This window comes from Suncus etruscus, chromosome 2 (assembly GCF_024139225.1).
Source record: "Suncus etruscus isolate mSunEtr1 chromosome 2, mSunEtr1.pri.cur, whole genome shotgun sequence".
Taxonomy (NCBI): Eukaryota; Metazoa; Chordata; class Mammalia; order Eulipotyphla; family Soricidae; genus Suncus; species Suncus etruscus.
The window spans coordinates 127,931,723-127,957,232 of NC_064849.1; the positions used below are offsets into that span (position 1 = coordinate 127,931,723).

Below are 25,510 nucleotides of genomic sequence, written 5' to 3' on the forward strand. Positions count from 1 at the left end.
ATGCGTTCAGAAATCGCTCGCATATGAGACTCCAGGGATCGAACCAAGGTCTGTCCTGGATCAGCCATGTGCAATGCAAGCACCTTACCGATGCGCTACCCGCACCAGCCTCTGTGCTATTGTTTTGATTCCTCCAACTCAGCTTCAACTAATTCCCCTGAAGATAACAGATCTGATAAGCAACCACCCCTCTGGTTGATCACACCCTGTTTCTATGTTGCTCCTCTGGTGCTCTGTGAAACTCACTCTTTTACTGAATCTCCAAGGAATAAAGGACAACACTTTAAAGGACTGAACTATTTTTTTTTTTATCATTTGGTGTATCCTATAAGAGATTAAAACAAATGGCATTGGCTTAAACAATTAGATATCATGAAAATAAGGAATATAGAACAAAAAAGAGCTATGAGAAGTTAAAATTAGTATTTTTGAAATTAAGAATTATTAACATTGGGACCAAGCATACTGTGGGAAGGGTCCACAAGACCTACCAAGTGATTCCTGAGAACAGAGCAAAGAGTAAGCCTTGAGCACCTTTGGGGGTAGCCCTTCAGTAAAGAAAATACTAACATTGGTGAATAGGAAGAAATATATTTAATTTGGTTGGAGATACATTGAGGAACTACCAGCAGTGCTGTTTCATATGCTGCTCAGAAGTGACCCCTGTGCTTAAATAAAGATACTATTTTTAAAAAAATTTAAAAAAATGTGGCATGAACCCTGGCAGTAATCAGAGCTCCAAATGTAATGTCAGGGACTGAGTCAGGATTCATCACATGCAAGGCAAGTGCCTTAATTCCTGTACAATCTCTCCAGGTGAAGAGATAATATATTACGAGAGGAAAGAACTTTAAAGCTAGAGATACATTACAGCGGGTAAGGTGCTTGTTATACGTGTCTGATCCAGGTTTGATTTGATTCCTGGCATCCCATATGGTCCCCTGAGCCTACAAATAGTTCCTGAGTACAGGCTAGGGGTTATCCATGAGCATCACCAGATTTGGCTCCTAAACAAAATTCTAACCTGAATAATGGGAATACGAGAAAAAGTGAGGATGATACTATCTTCTTAAATCATAGATTTAAGTCAGCCCGAGCTGATGGGAGACCTATATAGTATGCTGAGGATCAAATCTGGGTCAGCAACATGCAAGAAGCCATACCCACTATACTCACCAAACCTTAGAGTTAAATTTGGGGAGAGGGAGTGGGCCATACCTGATGACGCTCAGGGGTTACTCCTGGCTATGCGCTCAGAAATCGTTCCTGGCTTGGGCAACCATATGGGATGCCAGGGGATTGAACCGCAGTCTGTCCTAGATTAGTGCAGGCAAGGCATATGCCCTACCACCTGCACCACCGCTCTGGCCCCAAGAGTTAAATTATTTTTTTCAAGAGTTAAATGTTTTAAATTTATTCAATCACTATAAGTAGTTGTGTTTGCATTTCAGTTGTACAATTATTGAACACTCATCTTTTCATCAGCGTCCACTTTCCTCCATTAATGTCCCCAGTTTCCATTCAGCCTGCCTCCATTATAGACATTTTTCTTTTTTTTTCTTTTTTGTTTTTGGGTCACACCACGCAGCACTCAGGAGTTACTCCTGGCTTCATGCTCAGAAGTCGCTCCTGGCAGGCTCGGGGGACCATATGGGACGCCGGGATTCAAACCAATGACCTTCTTTCTGTATGAAAGGAAACACGTTACCTCCATGCTATCTCTCTGGCCCCTCATTTTTTTCCTTTAAAGCACTGATATTTGCAGTAAAGTCACTGAAAGAATATCATGGAAATCACTTTACCTCTTTGACTTAAAATAAAATAAAATAAAAACTTCCTGTTGTGGGACTTGAATTTGTTCCTCTTGAGTCTTGGCTAACCAGCATTAGCACAATACCCAGAGTGTCTTCTGGAGATGTTTGCACAATGAGTTGCAGTTCCTCAAAGGCTTCTCATTGCTTGAGGCACAAGAAACAAGGATAGAACATTTCTCCTGGGTCCTTGCTCTCCTGTCTAGGCTGTGTGGCTCTTCAACTGAGACTCTGTATAAACCTCAAGGTGAGTAAATGTTCTTCCTGGCAAAATAATTTTTCTGCCATACCTCTGCTTATAGCCTGCTTCTTTCTTGTTTATCTCAGAAGCCAGAGGACAAGATCACAATTCTGGGGCTAAATCCTGGCTTCATTTTGTAGCACCCAGCACTTATTGACAGAGGATATCAAGATGAGCACCTGAGAGTCCATCACTTCTTTCTGGGGAACAGCAAATTCAACCCTGGAGTAGGAGAGATAGTACAGGGGCTAAGGTGTTAGCTTGCTTGCAAAGCTGACTCTGCCTTCATTTCCCCACACATGAATCCCCAAATACTATCAAGAGTGACCTCAGCACAGAGCACCACTATGTATGGTCCCAAAACCTAACACAGCTTTCTATAAACACAGCTTTTCTATGTGCATACCGCATGGATTCCTGGTGCTATTTAGCTGTCTCTGGCTTATTTCTGGTTCATTCTCTCCAGAGAGACCTGGAGCCATGGTGTTGGCTATTGATTGCTCATAAATGAAATGTAATAATGATGGGTGTTCTTTCAGGCAAAGGTCTGAGACAAAACAGCTAATGGCTCTTATGTTGGTTTTGTTTGTTTTGGTTTTTTGGGTTTTTGTTTTTTGAGCCACACCCAGTGACACTCAGGAGTTACTCCTGGCTATGCACTCAGAAATCGCTCCTGGCTTGGGGGACCACATGGGACACTGGGGGATCGAACCATGGTCCGTCCTAGGTTAGCACTTGTAAGGCAGATGCCTTACCTCTAACGCCACAGCTCCAGCCCCTTGGCTCTTAGTTTTGTTGTTGTTTTTGCTTTGGTTTTGAGTCTCATATGGCAGTGCCCAGGGCTTACTCATGGCTCTGTTCTCAGAGATCACACCTGGCAGGTTCCAGAAACTGTATGGGATGCCAGGGGTTGAACCTAGATCAGCCATGTGTGCAAAGCAAACTTTCCACTACTATCCTTCTAGCCCCTCATGACTTATATTAACCATGTGACCAGAAGAGTGCAAAGGCACTTTCTAGGTCTCCTTGAACCCTCTACCCACTATACTATCATCCAGCCCCTTGCTATCTTTCTTATCCTTTATTTTTTTTATTTTAATGTTTTGACCCCCATCCTTTACTTTTATAAAAGTCTTATCTAAGTATATTATGCAGAGCTTGACATTTTTCCCTTATCCAAACCTGCACAATTGCTGAAGCTGACGCTGTACAGAATAATTGAAATAATTTGACTTTATCATTTAAATTGGAGCTTCTTAAACTTTTCCCCCTCAGAACCCCTTTGAGCCTAAGAAATGTAACACAAGCAAGTGCTACTGGAAGCACCTCAGATTCATGACATTGGTTTGGTTTGGTTTGGGGAGGGGTTGGCCATGCCCAGTGACACTCAAGACTTACTGCTGGTTCTGTTCAGTGATGACTTCTGGTGGGACTCAGGGGACTGACTGCTTGTGGCTCCAGGGATCATTGACCAGGGTCTGTGTGTGCAAGGCAAGTGCCCTACCCATTGTGCCATCTTGAAATTTAGATGGGTGAAGCAGCAAAATATATAAATATTAAATATAGAATATTAAATATAATATAAAATAGATGGTGAGCCTAAGTGTGAGTAGCTAAATACTAGCTCCCTAGTTCAAAAAGGGGAAGCTATCCTGTGGCTGTTGGGCTGCTTGGCAAAAAAGTGAAATTACTTTTTGGAAAGAAAGCTGTGAACAATTGTCACAGAATGTAGAACCTATATTAAAACTGGAGAAATCCTTCAGATTTCAGATCACTAAGCTTTGACACTTCCTTCTATCTGAGCAATTAAGTTTTTGATCGAAATGTGACTCTCCTCTCTGATAGACTAAAGAGATTCTATGGGGCAAGGGTACCAGAAGAAAAAAGTCAAAGCACTCTTATCAAAAAGCCAAGCAATCTTGTGACTGGATGGAGAGAACTTCCTGAACAACCACTGCTCACTGTGTTGAACACATAAGCAACAAAGGAGCTCTTTTTCCCTGCTTTAGGAATTACCTGATTTTCAATGAACTGCTATGGGTAGAACTATGGGTAGATGGATGAAAGGCAAATCCACTGAACTGGGAAAGCAGGCAGGAGCATATACAATGCACCTGTAGGTAGTGAATGAAACATTTCTGAGATTTTGTTTTGGGGCCACACCCGATGGTGCTCAGGGCTTACTCCTGGCTCTGTGCTCAGAAATCGCTCCTGGCAGGCTCTGGGGACCATATGGGATGCTGGGGATTGAACCCTAGTTGGCTGCATGCAAGGCAAATATCCTACCAGTGTGCTATTGCTCTGACCCCCTGAGATTTCTTTACTATTGTATGAGCAAATGAGAGCTAGACTATTACCCCCCATCCCCCATTCTTCCAGTGTAACCTTACCTGATGGTAAGACCTGCCCATTTCTGGAAGGGATCTTTGGTAGGTAGACAAACGAGAATTACCTCAGGGGCAGGAAGAGGATTTGGAAGATTTATTGAGAGAGATTCAGGAAGAGAAGAGAAGGGAGCTGGCAGGATGGAGGGAGATGATAGGGCAGCTGGAATTGGTTGCTTAAATGGTTAGTCTAGTCAGTGGTCGGCAACCTGCAGCTCGCAAGCCACATGTGGTTCTTTACACTTTTTTTTTTTTTTTTTTTTTTGCTTTTTGGGCCACACCCGGCACTGCTCAGGGGTTACTCCTGGCTGTCTGCTCAGAAATAGCTCCTGGCAGGCACGGGGGACCATAAGGAACACCGGGATTTGAACCAACCACCTTTGGTCCTGGATCAGCTGCTTGCAAGGCAAACACCGCTGTGCTATCTCTCCGGGCCCGGTTCTTTACACTTTTAATTTGGCTCTTCTGTGTGCCGGGTTGGCCGCTCCAGGAGTCAGGACTCTGCTCCTAGCTTTTGTCAGTGCGTGTTCAGTGTGGCTCTCAAAATAAATTTCAATCGTGGTTTTGACGAGATTTGGCTCAGTTGAAAAAAAAAGGTTGCTGACCACTGACTGGTAGGTGACTAGGGCCTTGAATAAAGCTGATGTCTCCTGAAACCTGATTGTTGTGAGTCTATTCTTCACCCCATGCTAAGACCCGCCAGCTGGAGGGAGTTGCAGGTGTGTGGTCCAAGCTGGAGGAGAAAGGCCTCATCCTCCATCCATCTCACCATCATCCAACTCCATCCAGCACTCCATAATTAATCTGTTTTACTACACTAGACTTGTGTGAATTTGGGGATACTTAGGGGTATCTTATTATTTTTGTTTCTTGGGTTTTGGGAGTCACTTCTGGATCTGTTTGGGGAGTGACTCCCAGTGTTTCTCCGGGGACAAGAAGTACAGCCTTCTGCTGACAAATCATGTGTTCCAGCCCCGTGAGCTATCTTCCCTTGCCCCAGGTATCCTGGTTTATGCCTCTGACATAAGCCATGTTCAATGCTGTGCTAAGAGGGAGCCTCCTCTACTACACTGACTCCATGAGCACCTTGAACCCAGGAGAATGGGCTGATGGGGCAGAGCTTCTATTATGTTGGCTCTGAATGGGCTGAAGAATTGACAGAAGGTTGCTATCTGATTTTATTTTTATTTTTTTGGCCACACCTGGCAGTGCTTATGGTACACCTGGCTTTGCACTCAAGGGTCATTCCTGCTGGTGCTTGGTGGACCATATGAGATGCCAGGGACCGAACCCAGGTCAGTCACATGCAAGGCAAATGCCCTACCCCATTGTGCTATTGTTCTGGTCTCCAATTAAAATTTTTTTGTATTGACTCCACTGTCTCTTCATTTGGTGAGACTATATGGGATGCTGAGGATGTGTGCAAGGCACACTATCTCTCTGGCTCCAACGTTCAGCTTTTATTTATTTATTTATTTTTGTTTTTTGGGTCACACCCAGCTGTGTTCAGGGGTTACTTTTGGCTCTACATTCAGAAATTGCTCCTGGTAGGCTCAGGGGACCATATGGGATGCCAGGATTTGAACCACCATCCTTCTGCAACCTACCTCCATGCTATCTCTCTGGCCCCTTATTTTTATTTTTATTTTAGGGGGTCACACCCAGTGACACTCAGGGGTTACTCCTGGCTCTGTGCTCAGGAATTGCCCCTGGCAGGCTCAGGGGACCACACAGGATGTCGGGAATCAAACCAGCGTTGGTCCTACGTCGGCAGCATGCAAGGCAAAAGCCCTACAGCTGTGCTATCTCTCTGGCCCCTATTTTTTAATTTTTTAATAATATCTTTATTTAAGCACCATAGTTATAAACATGTTTGTAGTTGGGTTTCAGTTATAAAAAGGAGCACCCCCTTTACCAGTGCAACCTTCCCACCAACAATGTCCCCCATCCTTCTCCCTGTATTTAAGACAGGCATTCTATTTCTCTCACTCACTACCATTGTCATGATAATTGTTAGTATAGTTATTTCTCTAACTGCACTCATCACTCTTTGTGATAAGCTTCATATCATGGGCCAGTCAGTCTTCCAGCCCTCATCTCTATTGTCTCTGTGTATTATTACAATATTGTACTTTATTTTTCTTAAATACCATAGATGAGTGAGACTATTCTGTTTCTATCTCTCTCCAACTGATTTATTTTACTCACCATAATATTTTCCATGTTCACCCATGTATAGGATAATTTCATGGCTTCATATTTTCTGATGCCTGCATAGTATTCCATTCCACAGTTTCTTACTTTTTTTTGGGGGGGGGGGGGTTTGGGCCATACCCGGCACTGCTCAGGGGTCACTCCTGGCTGTCTGCTCAGAAATAGCTCCTGGCAGGCACGGGGGACCATATGGGACACTGGGATTCGAACCAATCACCTTTGGTCCTGGATCGGCTACTTGCAAGGCAAACACCACTGTGCTATCTCTCTGGGCCCCCATTCCACAGTTTCTTTAGCCACTCATCTGTTGTCAGGCATCTGGGTTGTTTTGAAATTCTGCCTATTGTAAATAGCACTGCAATGAATATAAGTGTTCAGAAAGCCTTTTTATACTGGGATTTTTTGTTTGTTTGTTTGTTTCTAGGATATATCCCCAGGAGTGGTAAAGCTGGATTATATGGCAGCTCAATTTCCAGTTTTTTTGAGGAATTTCCATATTGTTCTCCAAAAAGGCTGGACTAAATGGCATTCCCACCAGCAGTGAATGAGAGTTTCTTTCCACATCCCTGCCAGTACTGACTGTTCTTGTTCTTTGTGATATGTGCCAGTCTCTGTGGTGTGAAATGGTACCTCATTGTTGTTTTGATTTGCCATTTGTATTTCTTCTTTGTGGAAGTGTCTTTTCATTTATTCTCCCCACTTTTTGATGGGTTTAGATTATTGTTTTTCTTGTTAAGTTGTCAGTACCTTGTATATCTTAGATATTACAATTTAAAATATTTTTGATTTTATATAAAAGGGGACCAGAGAGATAGCACAGTGGTAGGGCATTTGCTTTGCTTGTGGCCAACCCAGGATGGACCAGGGTTTGATTCCTGGCATCCCATATGGTCCCATGAGCCTACCAGGAGCAATTTATGAGAGCAGGACTGTGGCCCAAAACCCAAAAAAAAAAAAAAACAATTTTTTTTATCAAAGAACTGTAATTTACAGTTAGTGGCTGTTAAGTTTTAGACATTTAATGTTATAGTGCCAATCCATCACCAGTGTTGACTTCCCAAAGCCAGTTGTAACATGCTTCCTACCACCTCCAAGTCTGCCACCTTGACAGGCATATTATAAAACTTGGGTGTTGTTTTGTAGTTTGGATCTCGTGTTTTCAGTGTTATTAAGTGGTTTGGATACATAGCTATATCACTTTCTCACATTACTGATGTATTTTAGAACCCTGACCTCTGTTCCTCCTTTCCTTTCCTTTCTCATCTTCTTTCCCCCTTTATTTCTTTCCTTATCTGTCCTCCCTGGAGTCAGAAGTGGCCAGGGGATTCAATGTCATAAAGGTTGCTGTCTTCAGAAAACAGAGTCAGATAAAAGGGCTAGAAAAGGTTTGCTGTGTGGGGACCACCCTGCCATGCTTAGGGTTTACTTTTGGTTTTGTGCTCAAAATCACTCCTGGATAGCTCAGGGGAACATATAGGATGCTGAGGATCAACCCCGGTCAGACATGTGCAAGGCAGATTCCCTACCTTCTGTGCTTTCTCCCAGGTTGTGAGAAAGCTCTGGATATAGTAAAGCTGCAAGTGGTGATCTTTCAGCAACGTCTTCTTCCCTTCTACAGAATGGCCTCCTTGGAGATGGCCCCAGAGCAAGGCATTTCCAAACTGGATGACACTGTGCTCCAGGAGCTGTCCATGCTTCTAGGCCGAGATATGACTTCGCTTGCAGAGAAAATAGTAGGAGAGGAGGAGAAAAAGCGAGCACAAATGCAGAAAGGCTACAACGCCCAGATGCGCAGCGAAGCGCAGAGGCTGAAGTCATTCGAGACCTACCTGTCCCTCCACTCCTGGACACCCCAGGAGCTGGCAGCTGTGGGCTTTTACCATATCGTGGTAGAAAAGTCGGCGCTGCAGTGCTTCTGCTGTAGCTTAATCCTCTTTCATGCCAGTCTCCGAAGATCTCCCCTTGAAGAACACAAGAAGTTGCACCCAAACTGTGCGTTCCTTTTGGGCAGAGACGTTGGGAATATCTCCAAGTACGATGTGAGGGTGAAGAGGCTGGAGCAGCTGCCCGAAGAGCAGCGAGCAGCATGCCAGGAGGAGAAAGCCAGACTGGCCTCCTTCCAGAACTGGCCTTTTTATGTCCAAATGGTCTCCCCGCAGGAGCTATCAGCTGCCGGCTTTGTCTTCACAGGTAACTTGAAGTCCTTCTGAAGGATTTTTCCAGTTTTTATATAGGTCCACATTTCCCCAACAGTTCACCGCATTTTTTCCCTCCCATGTTCTAATGTGCTAATTAGGTACAAGATCTGTTTTATGAAAATCAATTTTATTCTTTTTTTTTTTTTTTTTTTTTTTTGGTTTTTGGGTCACACCCTGTGACGCTCAGGGGTTACTCCTGGCTATGCGCTCAGAAGTTGCTCCTGGCTTCTTGGGGGACCATATGGGATGCCGGGGCATCAAACCGCGGTCCGTCCTAGGCTAGCGCAGGCAAGGCAGGCACCTTACCTCCAGCGCCACCGCCCGGCCCCATATCTCATAACCTTTTAAGCATTCAGCCATTCTAGGCTAGCCCTGCCTCTTAACCCTTTCAGCCATCTTCCCTTTGGGCTCCATGCTGGTTCAAGACCAGAACACAGAGACCCCAAGGCCAGCAAGCTCAGCAGGGCCGAAAGGGGCAAAGACCCTTAATCCCCTGGCTTCCGGGTTTATCTACCTATTCCAAGACCCCTCCCAGGAATGGGCCGGGTCTTGCAGGTAAGGTCACACCTAATATCCAGTTCCCAAGACCCCTCCCAGAAATGGGTGGGTCTCAGGTCGCTACACGTAAATCCAGGGTGAAGTAACAGGGGACCATATGGGACATCGGGATTTGAACCAACCACCTTTGGTCCTGGGTCAGCTGCTTGCAAGGCAAACGCCGCTGTGCTATCTCTCCGGGCCCCAATTTTATTCATTTTACTTTGGCTTTATTTTATTTTATTTTTTTTTTGTGGTTTTTGGGTCACACCCGGCAGTGCTCAGGGATTATTCCTGGATCCAGGCTCAGAAATTGTTCCTGGCAGGCACGGGGGACCATATGGGACGCCGGGATTCGAACCGATGACCTCCTGCACGAAAGGCAAATGCCTTACCTCCATGCTATCTCTCCGGCCCCACTTTGGCTTTATTTTATGTTTAGAACAGCATGTTAATTTGCTATCCCCCCCCCCACACACACACACATATTATCTTTTCAGGTGGGAGAGAGAGAGGGGAATAGCTTGGAGCACATGTTTTGTATGTAGGAGGCCAGGGTTAGATCTCCATCACTGCATGATCTTCTGAGCTGCAAGTAGCCACCAAAACTTTTGGGAGTGCTCCCAAAACTAAAACCCCAAAACTGTAACACAGATTTTGCTGCAGTTGTTTCACTTCCCAAGCAACTCAGGAAGCAGCAGGCTTACCCCTGCCTGAACTTCCCCAGCTGTACATGTGGTCCAGAGCCAGACCAGAAGTACTGGGCTGGGCTTTGCTGCTCTCGGTCTTGAGAACAGTCACAGGCTCTTGAAAGTAGGCAGTACATGATGTATGGCCACTGCCAACTGGGGAGCTCCCCAAAAGTGGCCCCATTGGGGTAGTGGGAGTGGCTGCAGAGGGAGTCACCTTGTCTCCCATTATAGTCTCCATGATGATCCTGGGGGGCAACCCCCATTTGGCCTCCCATACAGGGAGACAAGACACAGTGTGCTGCTTTTCCTGTGGTGGATGTTTGGGAAACTGGGAAGAAGGAGATGATCCTTGGAAGGAACATGCCAAGTGGTTTCCCAAGTAAGTCAAGAAATGTCTTTTTATCTGTTATAAGTACTTTAAAAAAGTTACCAGGGTCTGAGAGATAGTACAGCAGGTAGGGTGGTGCTTTGCATGTGGCTGACACGAGTTCGAACTCCAACATCCCATATGGTTCCCTGAGCACTTTCAGGAGTGATCACCTGAACACCACTAAGTCTAACATGTCACCCCCGCAAAAAAAAAAAAAGAAAAATCCCCCCAAACCAGATCTGGTTTGGTGCTGTCAGGAGATGAGGAAGAAAGAAGTTTTTACATTTTCACTTTATCTTATTTCTACCTTTATACATTTTTGAAAATGTGTGTATGTCTTTTATAGTTGAAGGAATGTGGGGGATAAGGTGAGAAGAGAGATTCAAAGAGGAAAAGAGGGAAAGGGAAGTGGAGACTGTGCAGATGAGTCAACAGCAGGACCTGGACGCGCAGCCATTGTTCAGTACTTTCATTGAGTATTTTGAATGTCAGCCTTTCTTCAGTGAGCCAGTTCAGACACTCTTGTGGCCATGCTGAGCGCAGACAGTGCCCACATAGGGAACTGTAAGGTAGGGGTCAGCCTGACCTGGGTCCCCTGCCCCACTCAGGCTTCCTCCTACTCACAGCCAAGCCTGGGCCTTCCCATCATGCTCTTCGAGTCACTTTGGCACTCACCTTTGCTCAGGAGGAGTTGCACTTTCTGGCCATAGAGCTCGCTCACTTATCTTTTGGGTTTGAGTGCTTGCTGGAGGCTACACCTCTCTTTTTTTTTTTTTTGCTGCCATTTACACACAGCAGTATCTGGAGTCTGACAGCAGAGCTGCTCAGCATTAGGAAACCGAGGTTTGAACTTGAAACTGCTTATACAGCAGGCATTCTTAGTCCAGGTGTCAAAAGAAGCAGATTTTTTTTGTTTTTGTTTGTTTGTTTGTTTTGTTTTTGGGCCATACACGGTGACGCTCAGGGGTTACTCCTGACTCTGCGCTCAGAAATCGCTCCTGGCTTGGGGGACCATATGGGACATATAAAATGGGACTGAGCGATGGCGCAGCTGTAGGGCCTTGCAAGCGGCTGACCCAGGATGGACAGGCCTGGGTTCGACTCCTGGCATCCTATATGGTACCCAAGCCTGCCAGGAACGATTTCTGAGTGCAGAGCCAGGAGTAACTCCTGAGTGCCACTGGGTGTGGCTCCCAAACAGAAACCAAAACAACAACAAAAAACAACAGTATAGCAAAGTTCTACAATTTTCAGTATATGATGCAATACTTTTTATTTTGTTTGTTTGTTTTTGGGTCACACCCAGCAGCACTCAGGGTTACTCCTAGCTCTGTGCTCAGAAATCACTCCTGACAGGCACAGGGGACATATGGGATGCCGGAATTCAAACAACCATCCATCCTGGATTGGCTGCTTGCAAGGCAAACACCCTACCACTGTGCTGTCTCTCTGGTATGGCGTAATATTTTTTTTTTTTTTTTTTTTTTTTTTGCTTTTTTGGGCCACACCCGGCATTGCTCAGGGGTTACTCCTGGCTGTCTGCTCAGAAATAGCTCCTGGCAGGCACGGGGACCATATGGGACACCGGGATTCGAACCAACCACCTTTGGTCCTGGATCGGCTGCTTGCAAGGCAAACACCGCTGTGCTATCTCTCCGGGCCCATGGCGTAATACTTTTAATAGAAGTTTATTCTGTGTCTATGACAGTTTCAGGGTAAAATATAATTATGTTTATTTATTATAGATGTGAATTTCTTCGAAGTATGAAATCCTCAGAGGAAATTGCCCAATATATTCAAAGCTACAAAGGATTTGTTGGTGTTACGGTAATTTATCACACCAAATATTCTCTCAAAAAACATTATAAAAGAAAAGAAGAAAGACTTTATATCTATATCAATACCTATCTATATCGATATATGGGCTACACCCAGCAGTGCTTAGAGGTTACTTTTCACTCTGCACACAAGAATTGGTAATGCTTGGGAACCATATGGGATGGCAGGGTTTAAACTTAAGTCAGTTGGGCTCATGCAAAGCAAGTGTACAATAAATCCAACCTCTCTCAAATTTTGAGTGCTACTATCTGAGACTTAAGGAGGAGGAGTGCTTTATTTGTTATTCTTTGGAAGGCTCTGCTTTTCCATCCCATCTTTCATTTTCTTGATGCTCATGTGCATCAAGTAAGGAAAATCTCTCCCTTGCTAAACTAAACACTTAGAATCACATTTTCACCCACTTTTCCCTCTGGTGAGGCCTCCTTGGTTTCTCTTGCTCTTCTGAATGCCTGAAAATATTTTCTGACCTGACCATGGTCAACAGTAGCCTCATATATGCTGCCTGCTCCTGATTTATTTCCCTTTTCCTAGTGGAAAGAGACAAATTGCAGCGCAGAGAGACTGAATATGAGAGTTCACTGGCCACAGTGACTCCAAAGATAAGCAGAGGGGCTGGCTCTAGAGAGTACAGGGAAGAGGACTCTTGCCTTGCACATGCCCAATGAAGATTTGATCTCCAGTATAAGCCCCAAACACAGCTAGCTATGTCCCAAAATAGCAATAAGGAAAAGAACCCAGCAGAGAAAGCCTTTGAGGAGTGTTTCCATTTCCAAAGAAAGAAATCTAGGTGCAAGGAGGGGCCAGTTGCTCCATATCCACTCTGTTCTGATCCAGCTTCTTTCTTAAAAATCCACCTTTCCATACCTTTGCTAAAGTACTTGTGCAGTGGCTGAATGTAGTTTTGCTTCTGGAAAAGTGACTCCATAGGTGCCTGGCTGAGTCCATAGGTTTTAAAAGAGATTAATAATTCTCAGGAAAATAATTCCAGGGACCAAATAGTGAGTTAGTTCATATGACTGACACTTGCCTTGCCAGCAGCTGACCTGGGTTCAATCCCTGGCACCACATTTGTCCCCTGAGACCTGCCATAAGTAAACCATGAGTGCAGAGCTGGGAGTAAGCCCTGAGAACAAAAATTCCACCGCTCAAAAAATAACCCAAAATTTCCAACTTTGGCTTTTGTTTATTTGTTTTTGACACATCTGATGGCACTCAGGGTTTTTTCCTGACTCTGTGCTCAGAAATTACACCTGGTAGGCTTGGGAGATCATATAAGAAGCTGGGAATTGATCTTGCGTTGGCTTCATGCAAGGCAAATGCCCTCTTGCTATGCCCCCCAATTTTTTTTTTTTTTTGTTTTTGGGCCACACCCGGCGATGCTCAGGGGTTACTCCTGGCCGTCTGCTCAGAAATAGCTCCTGGCAGGCACGGGAGACCATATGGGACACCGGGATTCGAACCAACCACCTTTGGTCCTGGATCGGCTGCTTGCAAGGCAAACGCTGCTGTGCTATCTCTCCGAGCCCAATGCCCCAAAATTTTGTGCCCAAATTTTCACTCTGGCCCACAAATTTCCAGCTTTGAGAGATAAAATTACTAAAGGAGTGAGGGTCTGTGGAAAGGCTGAGTGCATTTTCCCTGGGGGGCATGGGTTCTGCCCCCGGGCCCATGAGCACTGCCAAGTGCTGCTCTCCATCCTTGCCAAAAAACATTTAAGAAATAACCTTTCCACTTCATCAAATAAACATTTTATGTTAAAGAGGGGTTCTTTAATATTTATTTATAGATATATAAATCATAAATTAAACTATTAATAGCATACATGTTCATTTTTTTTTTCAGGGAGATGATTTTGTAAATTCCTGGGTCAGGAGAGATTTGCCTATGGCATCAGGTAAATCCCTAAGCATACTTCCTCAAAACTTTGCTTTTTTATTTTGCTTTTCCTCATATTTTTGTTTTATACCCTTTCATTCTCACTCTATACCTCCCTCCCTCCTCTCTTTCTCTTTCTGTCTCTCTCAATTGTCTTGCATGCAGCCAACCCAGTTTTGATTCTTGGTCCTGAGCACTATAAAGAGTGATTCTTTTTTTGTTTTGGGGCCACACCCGGTGACGCTCAGGGGTTACTCCTGGCTATGCACTCAGAAATTGCTCCTGGCTTGGGGACCATATGGGATGACAGGGGATCAAACCTTCATCCATCCTAGGCTAGCACTGGCAAGGCAGACATCTTATTACTTGTGCCACTGGTACGGCTGAAAACAAAATTATTTTTTTTAAGTAATATATACAAGGGCTGAAGGAGCAGCCTGTAACACAATACAGAAGGGTTAAGGCACTTGCCTTATATGTGACCAAACTGGGTCAATCTTCAGCACCCTATGTTGTCTTCTGAGTACCATAAGGAGTGATCCCTGAGCACCATTGGATGTAGCTGTCTCAAAACATAAATACAAATAAAGAAATATATATGTAAGTAAGACAATAGTATATAGTGAGTATATACTCTATCCATTGCTCAGTTTCAACCATCCTAATCCATGTCAATCTCGCTTCCTCTATACTTTGTTCTTTTGTTTATTTGTTTGTTTTGTTTTGGGGTCACACCAAGCACCACTCAGGCTTTACTTTTGGCATGCTCAGGGCCATATGGGATGTCGATGATGGTATCTGGGTTGGCTACGTGCAAGGCAAATGCCTTACTCACTGTGCTCACTCTGGTTTCTATTCTCTATTCTTTACTGACCTTCCTACTTGTTTTAAAGCAAACACATCTTTCTTTATATAATAGGTGTAAAGGGATAGCTTGGGCTTGGATATTTATACTATCTAGCTGGTCTCACTAGACACCTTTTCTTCTAGCTTATGGCAATGACAGCATCTTTGCCAATGAAGAACTTCGGAAGGATTCATTTAAGGAGTGGCACCAGGTTCCCCCTGAGGCAGCTGCAGCTCTGGCCAAAGTGGGTCTTTTTTATACAGGTGAGTCCATCACTTGCACTCAGACCTGACCTTGCTGCCCAGTTCACCTCCACATACACCTGGTGGCCCTGGGCTTATATTCATCTCCATTCAACAATCTCCGTGCCTTTCATCGTTCTTCTCTAACCATTTTTTTTTGATTGATCTTAAATCCTGTTTCCTCGCCTTCCTTAGATGTTATAGCTCCCATCTTCAGAACATGAGGTAAGGATTAGTAAGAAATGTAAATGTTCTGTTGGCATCATCATTATTATTATTTTGTTTTTTGGGTCAAACCCAGTGATGCTCAGGAGTTATTCCTGGCTCTGTGCTCAGAAGTTGCTCCTGACAGTCTCGGGAGACCATATCACTAGGATTCGAACCGGAGTCCATACTATATTGGCCACGTGCAAGACAAAAGCCTTACCACTGTGCTATTGCTCTGGCCCTGGCATCATTATTGTACCTTTTACTTTCTACACATTTCCTCTCTGCTCCACCTCACTTCCTCTCTGCTTCGGCCTTTGTGTTCCCACACGCATATGGATTCCTTAGGTACTAGAAGTCTAGCTTTTGGAGAGGCAGAGTTCCACCTCTTCTCTTTACTATTTCTTTTTGCAGCCTTCTTCGAGGTCCCTTTCACCATGTCCTCACCATCTTCCTTGTGTACCTCCATCTCTCCCCATAAAACCATTTTAGAGCTTTGCAGGCTTTATGGATTCATAGTTTCTGTCAAACATAAAGAGGGAATTTCTCTCTATTTTTATATTTTGTGCTTTGGAATTTTGCTCTAGTTTAAAAGTGCGTACAGGGTTCCAAGATTAAAATAAAAACAATGGTTGCTCTCTTTCTAGGTTGATCCTTTGATAGACTTGAGTACTAATTTTCTTGCAAAGAAATATTAATTCCTGGGGCTAGAGTGATAGCATAACATATAGGGGATTTGCCTTGCATGTGGTCATCCTGGGTTTGATCTCTGGCATCCCATATGGTCCCTTGAGCACCATCAGGAGTGATTCTGACTGTAGAGCCAGGAGTAACTCCTGAGCATCACTGGGTGTGGTCCCCAAACAAAAAAGCAAAAAGAAATATTAACTCCTGAGGCCAGACAGAGATAGTACAGTAGTTAAGGCCCTTGCATTGCATGTAACTACCCTGGATTCAATTCCCAACACCCCATACAGTCTCTCAAGCACCATCGAGAACACCATGAACATCCCTGAGAACAGAGTAAGTAGTAAGCCCTGAGTACCACCAAGTTTGGGCAGAAAACAAAATAAAATACATATTAACATCTGTGGACACTTTGTGAACTAAGCCTGATAATAACAAAGTAAGATGCATTGGATTTCTCATGAGCTTACAGAAGGGTTGCTGTATTTACCTGCTTTTCCCCTCTTGAACTCCAACTAGATTTAAAAATTTTTATTTTTATTTTTTGTTTGTTTTTGGGTCACACCTAACAGTGCTCAGGAGTTATTCCTGGCTCTATGCTCAGAAATCATTACTGGCAGGCTTGGGGGACCATATGGGATGCCAGGATTAGAACCACCATTCTTCTGCATGCAAAGCAAATGCTCTACCCCCATGCTATCTCTCCGGCCCCTAAAATTTTTCTTTTCTTTCTTTCTTTCTTTCTTTCTTTCTTTCTTTCTTTCTTTCTTTCTTTCTTTCTTTCTTTCTTTCTTTCTTTCTTTCTTTCTTTCTTTCTTTCTTTCTTTCTTTCTTTCTTTCTTTCTTTCTTTCTTTCTTTCTTTCTTTCTTTCTTTCTTTCATTCTTCTTTCTTTCTTTTGTTCTTTCGTTCTTTCCTTCTTACTTTCTTTCTGTCGTTCTTTTTTTCTCTTCTTTCTTTCTTTTTCTTTCTTTCTCTCTTTCTTCTTTCTTTCTCTTTCTTTCTTTCATTCTTTCTTTCTTTCTTTCTTTCTTTCTTTCTCTCTTTTTCTTTCTTCCTTTCTTCCTTCCTTCCTTCCTTCCTTCCTTTCTTTCTTTCTTTCTTTCTTTCTTTCTTTCTTTCTTTCTTTCTTTCTTTCTTTCTTTCTTTCTTTCTTTCTTTCTTCTTTCTTTCTCTTTCTTTCTTTCTTTCTTTCTCTCTCTTTTTCTTCCTTCCTTCCTTCCTTCCTTCCTTCCTTCCTTCCTTCCTTCCTTCCTTCATTTTTCTTTCTTTCTTTCTTTCTTTCTTTCTTTCTTTCTTTCTTTCTTTCTTTCTTTCTTTCTTTCTTTCTTTCTTTCTTTCTTTCTTTCTTCTTTCTCTTTCTTTCTTTCTTTCTTATTTCTTTATCTTTCTTTCTTTCTTCTTTCTTTCTTTCTCTTTCTTTCTTTCTTTCTTTCTTTCTTTCTCTCTCTTTTTCTTTCTTCCTTCCTTCCTTCCTTCCATCCTTCCTTCCTTCCTTCCTTCCTTTCTTTCTTTCTTTCTTTCTTTCTTTCTTTCTTTCTTTCTTTCTTTCTTTCTTTCTTTCTTTCTTTCTTTCTTTCTTTCTTTCTTTCTTCTTTCTTTCTCTTTCTTTCTTTCTTTCTTTCTTTCTTTCTTTCTTTCTTTCTTTCTCTCTCTCTTTTTCTTTCTTCCTTTCTTCCTTCCTTCCTTCCTTCCTTCCTTCCTTCCTTCCTTCCTTTCTTTCTTTCTTTCTTTCTTTCTTTCTTTCTTTCTTTCTTTCTTTCTTTCTTTCTTTCTTTCTTTCTTTCTTTTTTCTTTCTTTCTTTCTTTCTTTCTTTCTTTCTTTCTTTCTTTCTTTCTTTCTTTCTTTCTTTCTTTCTTTCTCTCTCTCTTTTTCTTTCTTCCTTTCTTCCTTCCTTCCTTCCTTCCTTCCTTCCTTCCTTCCTTCCTTCCTTCCTTCCTTCCTTCCTTCCTTCCTTCCTTCCTTCCTTCCTTCCTTCCTTCCTTCCTTCCTTCCTTCCTTTCTTTCTTTCTTTCTTTCTTTCTTTCTTTCTTTCTTTCTGGTTTTGGGGCCACACCCGGCAGTGCTCAGGGGTTACTCCTGGCTATGCACTCAGTAATTACTCCTAGCAGACTCGGGGACCATATGGGATGCCAGAATTTGAACATCGTCCTTCTGCATGCAAGGCAAACGTTCTACTTCCATGCCATCTCTTCGGCCCCTAAATTTTTTTCCTTAAACAACTTATTATAGGGGCCATAGTAAATGATTCATTACAAGGGGTTGATTTGTGAGCAAAGTAAAGTTTTCTTTGGGCCAGAGCAATAGTACACTGGATAGGGCACTTTCCTACCATGCAGTTAACATAGATTTAATCCCAGCATCTCTTATGGTCTCCTGAGCACCACCAAGAGCAATACCAGAATGCAGAGCCAGGAGTAACCCCTGGGCATGGCTGAGTATGGTCCCCAAACAAAATAAAAACAACAAAAAAATTCTCCTCATTCTACATTCTGATTTGCAAATCTTTTGCTTGGTGGAGGCGTGGGAGAGGAGGAGGTCAACAAAGAGTAGTTTTAATTGTGTTAGGTACTACATGCACATACAAGACTGACCCAGTCCCTTTTCTTGTAGGTATAAAGGACACGGTCCAGTGTTACTTCTGCGGAGCCTGTTTCCCTTGGAAGCCAGGTGATGACCTATTAGGAGATCACACCAAGGATTTTCCCCGGTAAGTAAAGTGAAGGTCTCTCGCTTTGTCTTCTTACACACTCCTCTGAGTCACACGATGAAGGATGAGTCTTTTTTCATCTCTTAACATCCTTCCCACTGCAGTTATATTCTCATTATACTTACAATTTGGGTTAAATGGGATTTTTATGTGGGGAGAAGCAGTGCTCAAAACTTCTGCCTCTATATTTAGGATTCACTCCTGGTGGGGCTCAGGAGTGATTACTCATATGGGCTGCTAGAGATTGAACTCTGGTTGGCCACGAGCAAGGCAAATGCCTTACCCTATGTGCTATTGATCTGGCCCTGGTCTGTCTTGGTGTTTGTGGACTGTACTTGAGTTTGAAATTGCAGCCCTGAGCTTGTTGGGCTGTGCTTTAAGTCACTGAGGCATCCTTCAAACCCTTTCCATTAGGATTACAAGCAGCAGAACTGTGTTGATCACCTTGTCAATGTGATGGCACTGAGCTTTGAATTTACAACCTTGTGATTGCCAGGAAATGCTCTAAAATTATTGAGCAATCTTCTAGGCCCCCTATTTTGATATTTTAGATCATTTCCACTGTTTCATAAATATGTTTTATTTTGCTTTTTTTTTTTTAAGTTTTTGAGCCATACCCAGTGATGCTCAGGGATTACTCTTGGCTCTGTACTAAGTAATTATTCCTGGTAGGCTGGGGGGGGGGGGCATTTGGGATGTGGGGAGGAAGCTGGTTTGGCCACATATAAGGCAAATGCTCTACCAGCTGTACTATCACTCTACCCCCCTGTTTTATAAATATGTAATATGAACTCATGCCACCAAACTCATTTGTTATTCTACATTTTTGTTTTCATCCTTTGGGCATATGCTGTGATGCTCAGGGACTTATCCTACTTGGCCCCATGCTTGGAGTGACCCTTAGTGGTATTTGGGGACCATATGAAGTGTCAGGATTGAAAGCAGGGTAGGTTTTATGCATAGCAAGCCATGCAAGCTATACCTTCTATACCAAATTAAAGGAGAGCATGATCTTTAAGTCTCCTCTTACAATGACCTGAACTTAATATATGACAAATGACAATATTATGAGTCAGATAGTACAGGGATTATATGCTTGTCTTGCATGTGGCTGACTAGCACAGAGCACAGGAATAAATCCTGAACATTACCAAGTTCCAAAAAACACCAAAGGCACCAAAACAGTATAACAACAAAAAAGAAAAAAGAAAGAAAATGTCAAGTTTAGACTTAAATGTTACTATTAAAACTGTTTGGGGCTGGAGAGATAGCATGGAGGTATGTCTTTTGCCTTGCATGCAGAAGGACGGTGGTTTGAATCCCAGTGTCCCATATGGTTCCCCCAGCGTGCCAGGAGCGATTTCTGAGCATAGAGCCAGGAGTAACTCCTGAGCACTGCCAGGTGTGACCCAAAAACCAAAATAAAATAAAATAAATAAATATGAAACCCAAATACAAACATGTTTGTAACCATGGTGCTTAAATAAAAAGAAGGAGAGTGAGAAAGAGAGAAGGGGGCGCAGAGTGGTGGTGCAGCGGCATTTGCCTTGCATGCAGCTGACCTAGGATAGACCACAGTTCAATCTTCTGGTGTCCCATATGGTCCCCCAAGCCAGGAATGATTTCTGAGTACATAGCTAGGAGTAACTCTTTAATGTCACCAGGGTGGACCAGAAAACAAAAGAGAGAAAAAAATGAAAGAAGGAAAGAAGGGGGGCCGGGCGGTGGCGCTAAAGGTAAGGTGCCTGCCTTGCCTGCGCTAGCCTTGGACGGACCGCGGTTCGATCCCCCGGCGTCCCATATGGTCCCCCAAGCCAGGGGCAACTTCTGAGCGCATAGCCAGGAGTAACCCCTGAGCGTCACAGGGTGTGGCCCAAAAACCAAAAAAAAAAAAAAAAAAAATAAGGAAAGAAGGAAGGAAGGAAGGAGGGAAGGAGGGAAGGAAGGAAGGAAGGAAGGAACGAAGGAAGGAAGGAAGGAAGGAAGGAAGGAAGGAAGGAAGGAAGGAAGGAAGGAAGGAAGGAAGGAAGGAAGGAAAGAAGATCTAGAATCCAGGTCTAATTGTTCTTTGTAGTTTTTCAGGCTCAGCAAGTCATGTTTTAAAATACAAGTAACAGTGGGCCCATGAACGTATTTGAATACGAATTTTGATTAAAAAAACATTTGATTGGGCCTGGAGAGATAGCACAGCGATGTTTGCCTTGCAAGCAGCTGATCCAGGACCAAAGATGGTTGGTTCGAATCCCGGTGTCCCATATGGTCCCCCGTGCCTGCCAGGAGCTATTTCTGAGCAGACAGTCAGGAGTAACCCCTGAGCACCGCCGGGTGTGACCCAAAAAAACAAAAAACATTTGATTAAAATGTATAGTGTCAGGAGCTAGAGTGATAGACAGCAGGTAGGACTCTTTCCTGCACACTAGCCAACCCAGTTTCAATTCCTGGAGTCCCTTATGGTTCCAGAATTTGACCAGAAATAATTACTGAGTGTCAAGTCAGGATTATCACCTGAGCATAGCCAGGTGTGGCCCCAAAACAAACAAACAAACAAAATCTAGAGTGTCTATGCTAAATTGTGTATAGCTATATATATATAGATATAGATATAGATATAGATATAGATATAGATATCTTTTTTTTTTTTTGGGTTTTTTGGGCCACACCTGTTTGATGCTCAGGGATTACTCCTGGCTAAGCACTCAGAAATTGCCCCTGGCTTGGGGAGGACCATATGGCATACCGGGGGATCGAACCGCGGTCTTTCTTTGGCTAGCGCTTGCAAGGCCAAGACTTACCTCTAGTGCCACCTCGCCAGCCCCAGTGTATAGCTATTTTTATAACTATTTTTATACTTATATTTATAACTTATGTTTAGTTGTCAGTTTCTCCAAAACATGAAGTCATCTGCAGAGGTGATTCCAGATGTTCAGAGCTGTGGTGAACTTTCTGAATTCACGGTAATGGGTGAAACTTCTTTGTCTTTATTTATTTATTTATTTATTTATTTATTTATTTATTTATTTATTTTTTTGTGGTTTTTGGGTCTCACCCGGCAGTGCTCAGGGGTTACTCCTGGCTCCATGCTCAGAAATTGCTCCTGGCAAGCACGGGGATCATATGGGACGCCGGGATTCGAACCGATGACCTTCTGCATGAAAGGCAAACGCCTTACCTCCATGCTATCTCTTCGGCCCCTGTCTTTTATAATAGTTTATGGTCATACAGTTATTTTTGAGTAGTAATTGCTCATCATAAATAAATAAGCAAATGACTTCTAAAGATACTTGTTAGACCTATCATGTGCAAGGGGCATTTGGTGGTACTATTATAACAAGTCAGACATAATACATAGTTTCAGAGCTGGCAGGATTGATCACTGGATACAGAATCAGGTGTAAATCCCAAAACAAACAAAGCAAAACAAAAATACATAGATTCATGATTAATATCCTTTTGGGGGGGCTCAGATTCTTGTAGACTTAAACTTGGTTAGAATCAGGTCTTGCTGGGTTACATCTATAATGTTTACTGGAAGGACAGTAAGATCCAAAGGCTAGACTTTCTCAGGGTGGGCAAGTGATTCAGGATCCAAAGCAAAAGTACAAAGCATAAGGCTTTGCACATGGCCAACTTGGTATCCCCAAAAGTTTCCCAAGTTTTGCCAAGAATGATCTCTGAGCAAAGATTTAGGATTAAGTCCTGTGCATTGCCAGATGTGGCCCCATAACAAAAACAAGGGGGAAAAAATCAAAGACAAGTGACACATTATACAAAAATAAAATCAAGTAACTTGCTATTCACTTCATGTGTCTTATACACATGTGAACTGAAAACTTAGAAGGAAATAGGACATAACTAGCCTTGTTATTATGGAGGGGGCCCTACTTAGTAGTGCCAGGGGACGAACACAGGGTCTCATATATGCAAGTCATGCGCTTTATGCCTTAAGCCATAATCCCAGCCCATTCATAGTTTATTTATTTATTTATTTATTTATTTTGGTTTTTGGGTCACACCCAGCAGTGCTCAGGGGTTACTCCTGGCTCCACTCTCAGAAATCGCTCCTGGCAGGCACGGAGAACCATATGGGACACCGGGATTTGAACTGATGACCTTCTGCATGAAAGGCAAACGCCTTACCTCCATGCTATCTCTTGAGCCCCCTTAGTTTATTTTTATAAAAGTTGGGGGAGGCAAGTTTGGGCTGCCTCTTGGTGGTGCTCTAGGCTTACTTTTAGATTAGTATTTAGGGATCACTCCTGGCAGTGGTCAGAAAAGGATATAGAGTACTGGGGATCAAATGCACAGCACCAATCAAGACAAATGTTCTAGCTGCTATACTATTTCTCTGCCCCAACCATAGCCTATCTTTAAAAGATAAAACATAACCTTCCTACACACAGTAAGTAATATGAAAAGCATAATAACTAAGATCAGAAACTGCACAGAGTGGGTTTTGGAGGCTTTCCCTAAATACCAAGGATCTGATGTCTTGGCCTGTCATCACAGTTTGATTGGCCCTTGAAATGGTGCCATGTGAATGTGGATGTGACCATGTCATTTATCGCTTCAGATTTGTGATTCTCCTCTCCAAGCAGCTTCAATAACTGCATGTGGGCTTTGTGTAGATGGTCAGTATTCAATTGTGACAAGATAGCCTATTCTATTCCATGAATTCTGATTTAATAGAGAATTTTCTTCTCAAAGGCAAGCAGAAGTGAAAACCCTCAGGAAGACTTAGCATCAGGCAGTGCTATTGTGCCAGGTAAGGATTTGGAAGTTTCTAGGCAGGGGATTTTATTATTTATTTATTTATTTTTGGTTTTTGGGCCACACCCAGTGATGGTCAGGGTTACTCCTGGCTATGCACTCAGAAATCTGGTGAAGGGGGGGTATTCTTTATATGACTGAAACCCAACTACAATCATATTTGTAATCAAGGTATTTAAATAAAGATATAAATTAAAAAATACTAGCATTCTATGAAAATGTATAATAAGTGGTTAAATACAAAAAAAAAAAAAGAAAAGAAAAGAAATCACTCCTGGCTCAGGGGACCATATGGGACGCAGGGGATCGAACTGAGGTCCGTCCTGGGTCAGCCGCATGCAAGGCAAATGCCCTACCACTTGCACCACTGGTCTGGCCCTGAATTTTATTATTTATTTATTTATTTGGGTTTCTGGGAGGCCACACCTTGCAGTGTTCAGGGTTTACTCCTGGCCCTGTATTCAGAGATCATTCTAGGTGGTTCTTGGGGATAGTACCTGGAATCAAAATGTGTGACAGGCAAGTACCTAACTCCCTGAACTATCTCTCCAACCCATAGCAGTATTTTTTTTTTTTTTTTTTTTTTTTGGTTTTTGGGCCACACCTGGTGATGTTCAGAGAATACTCCTGGCTATGTGCTCAGAAATTGCTCCTGGCTCGGGGAACCATATGGGACGCCGGGGGATGGAACCGAGGTCTGTCCTGGGTCAGCCACATGAAAGGCAAATGCCCTACTTCTGTGCCACCGCTCCAGCCCCAAGAAACAGTAATTTTATTTTTAGAAGCAGTAACTATTTTTTGGTTTTCTGGGCCACACCCATTTGATGTTTAGGGCTTACTCCTGGCTATGCACTCAGAAATTGCCCCTGGCTTAGGGGGACCACATGGGACGCCAGGGGATCGAACCGTGTTTTGTCCTAGGCTAGTGCTTGCAAGGCAGACGCCTTACCTCTAGTACCACCTCACCGGCCCCAGAAGCAGTATTTTTTTTTTTTTTTTTGGATTTTGGGTCACACCCGGCAGTGCTCAGGGGTTACTCCTGGCTCTGTGCTCAGAAATCCAGAAATTGCCCCTGGCAAGCACGGGGGACTATATGATATGCCAGGATTCGAACCACCATCCTTCTGCATGCAAGGCAAACACCTTGCCTCTATGCTGTCTCTCCAGCCCAGAAGCAGTAATTTTTCATTTATTTTTTATTTTGTTTTGTTTTTATTTTTGGGTCACACCCGGCAGCACTCAGGGGTTCCTCCTGGCTCTATGCTCAGAAATCACCTCTGGCAGGCACAGGGGACCATATGGAATGCCGGATTCGAACCACTATCCTTCTGCCTAGAAGGCAGACGCCTTACCTCCAGGCTATCTCTCTGGCCAAGCAGTAATTTTTTAAAGACGTAGATTTTTTTTTTTTTTTTGGTTTTTGGGCCACACCCCGCGGTGCTCAGGGGTTACTCCTGGATGTCTGCTCAGAAATAGCTCCTGGCAGGCACGGGGGACCATATGGGACACCGGGATTCGAACCAACCACCTTTGGTCCTGGATCGGCTGCTTGCAAGGCAAACACCACTGTGCTATCTCTCTGATGACGTAGATATTTTATTTATTTCTTAGCTTTTGGACCACACCCAGCAATGCTAAGGGGGTTACTTTTTAGGGACGGTAGGTTGTACTGGAAATTGAACTTGAGTTGTCTGTATATAAGGCAACTGCCTTAGTCACTGTACTATTGTTCCATCTCTGGAAACTTGGGGGAAGTAGGGCACTTGCCTTGCATGTGGCCAACCCAGATTTGGTCCCTGGCATCACACAGGGTTCTCCAAGCACTCTCAGGAGTTATTCCTGAATGCAGAATCAAGAGTAACCCTTGAGCATTTCTGCTATGGCCCCAA

The 25,510-nt window shown here is 43.4% G+C and overlaps 1 protein-coding gene across 1 annotated transcript in view; it reads left to right on the forward strand.

The window, feature by feature from the left end:
• Window positions 1–8,269: 8,269 nt before the first annotated feature.
• The window catches only part of NAIP (NLR family apoptosis inhibitory protein), a 34,296-nt gene continuing 17,055 nt past the window's right edge, over window positions 8,270–25,510 (forward strand). Inside the window, exons 1-8 of the mRNA XM_049769070.1 lie at window positions 8,270–8,840; window positions 10,309–10,456; window positions 12,193–12,274; window positions 14,129–14,180; window positions 15,152–15,271; window positions 18,758–18,854; window positions 21,727–21,808; window positions 23,559–23,616. Of these exons, the coding sequence (XP_049625027.1) occupies window positions 8,270–8,840; window positions 10,309–10,456; window positions 12,193–12,274; window positions 14,129–14,180; window positions 15,152–15,271; window positions 18,758–18,854; window positions 21,727–21,808; window positions 23,559–23,616 (1,210 nt within the window). The remainder of the gene's footprint in view (window positions 8,841–10,308; window positions 10,457–12,192; window positions 12,275–14,128; window positions 14,181–15,151; window positions 15,272–18,757; window positions 18,855–21,726; window positions 21,809–23,558; window positions 23,617–25,510) is intronic.